The 7,260-nt window shown below is 36.2% G+C and overlaps 1 protein-coding gene across 1 annotated transcript; it reads left to right on the top strand.

Annotated features, from left to right (window-relative positions):
• The first annotated feature begins 1,260 nt into the window (after positions 1-1,260).
• On the top strand, positions 1,261-6,973 carry LOC133866868 (uncharacterized). Its single transcript, XM_062303527.1, has 5 exons — positions 1,261-1,450; positions 1,587-1,746; positions 1,859-1,939; positions 6,484-6,607; positions 6,722-6,973. The coding sequence occupies exons 1-5, from the start codon at positions 1,318-1,320 to the stop codon at positions 6,767-6,769; spliced, it is 546 nt and encodes a 181-aa protein (XP_062159511.1). The 5' UTR covers positions 1,261-1,317; the 3' UTR covers positions 6,770-6,973.
• Positions 6,974-7,260: the final 287 nt, after the last annotated feature.

The following is a 7,260-nucleotide window of genomic DNA, read 5'->3' as shown; positions in this document are numbered from 1 at the left end:
GTTAAATATAGCTTACTCTTCCCACCTTCTGAACATAATCTAAAGGATTAGGATTCTCTTTAATTCCTATATTTATCTGCCATGTACAATTCCTTAAATCTCAGTCATCATTTTCCAATTAAATAGTTAGGATTTTTCCATATCAATATTTATCATTTTTATTAACCAGTATTTATTATTTCATTATTTACCATATTTTGTAAGTGATAAATGTTGATGTGCCAAAACTTCAATTGTTTTAAGTGAAGTTATAACTAAAATTTGAATAATTATATACAATAAAATATGAGTAATTATATACCACATCTGGTAGTACCCATCAGTCATTAGATCAGTTATTGTCAAAAATAAATAAATAAATAAAAAATTAGGCAGATGCGCCACATCAACCCAGTATGATGAAGACGTAGTATATAATATTTCTCATAAAATATTCAAAAAAATTATAATCAATCCTCATCTTAAATATAAACTTTACAAGTAATGCTACTCTTTACACTTATTTTAAATCCACTAACATGACATGGTGATGGGGTGCAATTGATACAACTATCAAGTTCAAGCCTATCTCACTAAAAAAAAAGGGGAAAATACACATACCCCACTCAAATTGCCATTTTGTTATTAATGTGCCTCAAACTATAAATTGTGTCAATGTCCCCCTTTAAATTACCAAAAAAAAATGTCAATGTCCCCCTAAAGCCAACAAAAAGACAAAGATAACACTAAAAAAGTTTCAATAAGGCAAAATTATCTTTATAAATTCGAAAAAACAAAAAAAAAAAACAAATTTTTTTTTTTTAATTTTATTTTAAATAACGATTTTTTTTTTGAAAGATTTTTTTTTTTTAAAAAAATGATAAATGAAAATCCAGGGGTGACCCAAACTGAAAATTATATAAAAACAAAATCTAAAAATAAAAAACCTTGGTTTTTTTTTTTTTTAATTTTTAAAAATATTTTTTTGTTTTGTTTTTATATAATTTTAAGAATTTTCATAATTTTAGGAAGGATATTTTTGTTATCGGAGGCACATTGACAATTGAGTAGTGGTTTAAGAGAAGATATGTGTACTTTTTTAAATAAAAAATAAAAAAGTTGAAGCCCATCTCTACCCTCCCTGCACCATTTGGATTGATCAGTCTCCTTTCTCAATCCAAACCAAGCCCTCCAACCTCCAACTCGGCCCAATCCAATCTCAAAAGGAAGGGAACCTAGAAAGCCCAAAATCTCACAAATAAACCCACAATAGTAGAGAGAAGAATAAAACACTGAAATTATTTAACAGAGAAGCAGCAGAAGCAGAAGGAGAAGGAGATGGCCATGGATGGAAGCACCAACCCTGAGGACTTCGTGGTGGGCTGCGTGCTCTCCATCAAGACCACCTTAGGCGACGAGTTTGAAGGCCAGGTCATCGCCTTCGACCGCTACTCCAACATCCTCGTCCTTCATATCCTTCCACCCGCTCTAATATGTTTTTTTTTGTTGCTAACCCTAGAAAGCAAAACAAAAACCATATTTTGAGGTTCACTGTTATTCTTTTTTCTTTTTTTTTAATTGTTCTTTAACATTTGTTGGGTGCGAACAAGAGGGCTCGAAGCAGGGACCTCGCAGGAACATAAGGCTGTTGAAGGCCACCTATATAAAGGAGTTTTCTTTATTGAGCCAAGCAGAAGACCCACTTGATATTAAAAAGTGTTATCTTGATCTTAATAGTCTGCAAGCCAGAGAAGATTTGGCCATTAGGTGGGGTTTTTTTTTTTTTTTTTTTGGGGGTGGGGGGGGGGGGCGGGGTGGGGGCGTATTTCTTGCTGATTTGTTGAATGGTAATGGTTTTTTTTGATGAGGTTGATTGCAGACAAGCAGAGGCAGAGGCTGAGAGGATAGGTGTGGGTGTCACCAGCGAGGCCCAGAACCTTTTCGACGCCTTGTCCAAAACGTAAGTGCCAGCCCTTTTAATCTGAAGATCCAGCAATTTGCTATAATTCGTATTTTGTACTGTTACTCTTTTATGTGCTTCAACGAGAAGAGTTGGTCAATTACTAAACTTAGCATTTTAGCGTACCTGAACAGTTATTATTGCAATTTGCAGTCACTGGCATTATTTTCCTCCCTCTTTGCTTGATCCTACAGTACTTTGGACCCTATGGTAGTTTTAAAGGTAGAATATTGTCACTATTTCAGTAGGAATAAGTATTACTTTTGACACACTTTCTTCTGTTAAAAGTTTTATAACTGAAGAATCTGTGGTCCGCCAAAAGAAAAGAAAAAAGAAAGTAAGAGGAGGATTTTGTGATGATTTTATAAGTAAGAGAGCAATGGCGACTGAAGTACATGTCTATATTGACATATTCATTTCGTGAATCGGTGGAGATGAAGTTTATGCATATGTAACAAGTAAACCTTTGATTTTGTTGATGTATGAATATGCCCTTATTACCCTACTGCATGAGAAAAACAATAGAGATAAGACAAACATCAACTTGCATATTGTATTCTCCATCTCGAAAAATCTTCTCATATTTCTTTCCTTTTGGAAACACTTGACCCCCATATTGTTCATGTCTGTCTTTGACAACAACCTGTGATCCTTTTATAAATTTTGCATCAATCTTGGCAATGCCTAACAAATCTCTAATTGAAAACAATACCTGAATGTCCAAAGCGATGTAACAACATAAGAATAGGTGGTCAATTGTCTCAGCCATCTTCTTGTACATTAGTTATTACCATGTATCTGTTGACATTGTTTCTTGAAATACATCAGAAATTGGGAGTTATTTTTCTATAAAGTAGTGATTTATGTGAGCCTAGCGTTTATGGATTCTGTAGGTGTCATTTCACTTGGAGAAATTTTCATTGACCCGTGTTTCTGAAACCTGGAAGTTGTGGGAAACTGGGAGGCATATCATGACTTATGTGACCCAAAGTGCTAAGCTTTTTGTTCTATAAGCAAACAGTAAATGTTGGCTAATGGACACCTAAATATTACAAAATCACCAGACTTTTGCCATGATAATTTGAGTTATTTAATGCCAAAGATAACTGTGGCTATTATGGTTAAAGATCAATATATGTGAACCCCCTCTCTCTCAATGTGGCAAGATGCTAGAGGGAGAAGAGCAAGTTGCAGTCGATATGATTTACACTACAATTAATTTTGGGATGATTTTTTATGCTTTTTGACGAGTGGTTGTCTGCTGTCACCATGTTCAGATGATGAATATTGGTCCAGTAATCAGTATGGATGCTAACAACTCTAGACTCCAATATTATGACCAGCTTCATTAAAGAGACGAATGCCAAATCGGTTTTCCTGATTCATCTTTAGTATTTGGTTTCAGTTCTGATCATGAATTTGTCCCTTTGATCTTAAGCTATCGGTGTTGCTGGCGATAGTTCTTGGAAGAGATTTTGTTCACACTTGGGTAGCCTTTTATTGAATTAGTCCAAAGTTTGGTGACTCAAGTATTATGGTGAAAGAATTTCTTGGTGGGGGAAACTTCACTAAAAGGTCATTACCTTGTATTGCCAAAGCAGGGTTTGGGAGGAAAAATTTTAATATGGTCATAATGTTTGGCAACTTCCCTTGAAGTGGCCGTTCTCAAAATTCAAATCCATGCTCCTGTGTTTGATAACCCGAGAACTTTAACATGCAGTAATTGTTTTATTGCAATTGCTTAGTGGTATTTGGGTAATTCTTTAATTTTTTTTTTTTTTTGGTTGAAGATTTGAATATATTCATATTATTTGTAATGTTAAGATCCTCTATTGAAACTCATGGCATTTTTGCATAGAAGTACTCCTTATATAGATATCGAATCTTGAAGGCAAAGGACTAATTACAGATGAACCATGCTAGGGCTTTTGCATTAGCTTATTCGTTCAACAACACCCCTGCACAACTTGTAGCTTTACTTTCCATTGTGCATATTCCTCTTGGCAACATGTTATTAGTTGTAAATATAGTAGCACTTTTCAATGTGGGTGAAAGCATTACCATTGTGACCACACCTTACTTGATTTGAAGGGATCTTGTTAATGCAGGATATTGAGGTGGTGGGAAAAATTGAGTAGTGTGGGGGCATATTATGTTGCTTGATCCCTCATAAGTGTAGATGGCAATTTTGAGTGGGCCTTCGCATGTGTTTATGGTCCTAATGATAACAATGACAAAAGAGTGTTCTGTGGGATGAATTGGCGGGATTGCTTGCTTGGTTGAATTTTTCGTCGTGTATTGGGGGTTATTTTATTATCATCCACTACCCTAGTGAGAGATCAAGTGACACCCGTTCTTCCCCTGCTATGTTTGAGTTTTCTGAGTTCATCTTTAAACTAGGCCTAATGTATATCCTCTTGTTGGTGGTAACTTCACGTGATCTAATAAAATAACTGTGATCCTCTGTTGTGGTCCAGAATTGACAGGTTCTTTCTCTCTCGTCTAGGAAGCGTAATTTCCTGGCGTTTCTTAGAGGAGGCTCCCTAGATTTTTATTGGATCACTTTCCCTTATTGCTTGATTGTGGTGATGTTGGTGGAGCAGAAGGTATTTCAAGTTTGAGAATATGTGATTAAAATCAGAGGGTTTTGTGGATAGGGTAAAGCATTGGTTGATGTCTTATAGCTTCCAAGCACTAGTTTTGTCCCCGTGCGTAAACCAAAAGCTTTGAAGATTGACTTGAAAAATGGAATGAGGAAGTGTTTGATAATGTTGAGAAGCAGAAAAAGGTTCTTCTGGACGAACTTCGGGATTTTGATGTTAATGCAGAAGAAAGATCCTTATCTGACGTTGAAAGGTGAGAAAGGATGTGCTTACTAGTGACTTGGAGAAGATTACAAGAAGTAAGCTGGAGATAGAAATCAAGGGCTTTTTGGCTAAGAGAGGGAGACAAGAATACAATTTTTTTATTTTTTATTTATTTTTTTGTGTGTGGGGCTAATTTGAATGGCTTTTCTAAACTGCCCTCAAGGTTTGACCTCCACACCACACATCATGCCAAAACTTGATCTTAGACACATCTTCCACCTCAAATCTCCTAAGACGAGAAATCGCCCCACCCACTCCTAATATTTTTTCACACCCTTACCCCATAGGACCCATAAACTGCATTAGAACACCACCCTTCCCACACCTGTCATATTTAACTTCAAACACCGATTTCCACAAAGCCTCCCTTTCTATGGCATAATGCCATAACCACTTTCCCAAGAGAGCTCGATTAAACAAAATTAGGTTTAATAGGCTAAAAGAAGGATTTTCACCCTTAAAATTATCTCCAATTTTGTTTCCCTAATTTGGATAAACCGCCCCAACTTTCTTAGGAATAAGGGAAATAAAAGTAGCATTGAGGCTCCTTTCAAACTTCCTTCGAGCATGAAACTCATGAAAGACATTCATGGAATCTTCTTTAAGAAACTCCCAACAAGACTGACAGAAGGCCAAAGAAAAACCATCAAGGCACAATGCTTCACTCTCCTCAAAAGCTCTTTCCATCCACATAGCCTTCTCAATGCCAATAGAATTAAAATAAATACTATCCAATTTAGGCCGCCGACTGAATTTTTTTAATATAGACGGGTAGTTTGTTGGATCCCTTCCAAAATGAGGACATTCACTGTTTAATCTTTGTATCAGACACTTAGCCCTCCTGCTGGCTCTCCATTTCCTTGGAAGAGCATTTGGAGAAATAAAACTCCTTCGAGAGGCGTTATTTATATGGATGATTGCGTTAGTGAAGATTCCCAATTTGGATTACTTTAGAAAGAGGTACGTCATAGTGTTGGATTGGTGTTGTACGTGTAAGAAGAGGGGAAACTCCATTGATCATCTTTAGCTCCATTGCGAAGTGGTTAGAGACTCCTGAGTTTCGTTTTTTCATCTTTTTTGGATAGAGTGAGTCATGCCCCAATGGGTGGTGGAGTTGTTGGTTAGTTGGAGATGTCAGTTTGGATGCTACAACAATGTAGAAGTCTAAAGTATGGTTCTCCTATGCTTAATGTGGTGTATTTGGAAGGAATGCAATACTCAAAATTTTGAAGATTATGAGAGTTCGGTGATTGAATTAAAAGCTATTATATTCAAATCTCTATGTTTAGATGGTTATTTACAACAATTCTCTATTTTCTAATTTCCTAGAATTACTGGAAGTAGGGTCTCTTTTGTAAAACACAAATTTAGTGGCCTTTGACTATAGCTTGTAGAACTTTCTGTGAGCTTGATGTTGTTTTCATGTGCGGATGACTGCATAGCCAAAATTTTACCGACTTTTATATGTAGTTTGTAAATTGTACGGCGTTGATTTTGATTCCAGTAACACAGTGACCACATAGTTTCGCTTTGAAACTTTTTTCTTCTTTCTAGTCATGATGTAAAACTCCGTTCAAAGTTGATATCCACTTTTTTCTTTTTTCTTTTTTTGTGTAAAAGTTGGCCGGAAATTAGTCATCAGTTTTTCTGCCACTGATTGCATTGGTGTTTTATCAGGCTTCCAGTGCGCTGGGACAAGACTGCCATAGTGGTCATGAATGAGGTGCGTGTTAGCAGTCCATATCTCCCTGAATGTGTTAGTGGAGGAACTCCTGCTGCCAATGACCGGGTGAAGAAAGTGGTAAGACAGTCCAGGATTCCATATTTGATTATTCTGAAAACCTTTTAGGGGAATTTATGTACGTATTTATGTTTTTAGTTACTCAATCATTGATTTTATATTTTTCCCTTCTAGCTTGAGTTTGAAAAGAAGAGGCTGCAATCACGTGGACCAGGTCAGTGATAGGTATGGGAGCTTGGAAAAGTGGACCAGGTCAGTGATAGGTATGGGAGCTTGGAAAAGTGCCCTGTGGGATGAAGCACGAGGGGTACGTTACTTGTAACAGCCTTGTGAGAGAAACCTGTAATCTATTTCTCCTGACATTTTGATGCTGATTCATCAAGGACTTGCATATTTTTCGTCTGTAGTTATTCTTTCATTTTGCCATCTGTCTCTTCAGTTTGGTAATGCTGTTTGTCTGACAGTTTGAGATTTAATTCTAAAGCAATATGCTCATATGTATTAGAGCATTCACATTGGGCTAGCCAAAAACTAATTTGGCTAAGCCCTGTTGTGAAATTTGTCAAAAAACCACTTCATCCGGCTCAATATTCAAACCAATTTTTTTTTTAGCTCCTAGCCTCCTACAATGCTCAACAATGTGTAAAAGAGGGAATTTGTTTATTCTTTCATTCTCTTCTCTCAATTTTTATTTTTATTTTTATTTTTTAAAT

The sequence above is a fragment of the Alnus glutinosa genome, chromosome 1 (genome assembly GCF_958979055.1).
Source record: "Alnus glutinosa chromosome 1, dhAlnGlut1.1, whole genome shotgun sequence".
NCBI lineage: Eukaryota > Viridiplantae > Streptophyta > Magnoliopsida > Fagales > Betulaceae > Alnus > Alnus glutinosa.
Note: the sequence above shows the minus strand (reverse complement) of the source record. Positions and strands in the feature narration are given on the sequence as shown.

Coding starts and splice junctions, on each gene's coding strand:
- LOC133866868 (XM_062303527.1), top strand. CDS start 1,318: ATGGCCATGGATGGAAGCACCAACCCTGAGGACTTCGTGGTGGGCTGC. Junction 1,747..1,858: donor AGAGAAGATTTGGCCATTAG/GTGGGGTTTTTT, acceptor GGTTGATTGCAG/ACAAGCAGAGGCAGAGGCTG. Junction 1,940..6,483: donor TTCGACGCCTTGTCCAAAAC/GTAAGTGCCAGC, acceptor GTGTTTTATCAG/GCTTCCAGTGCGCTGGGACA.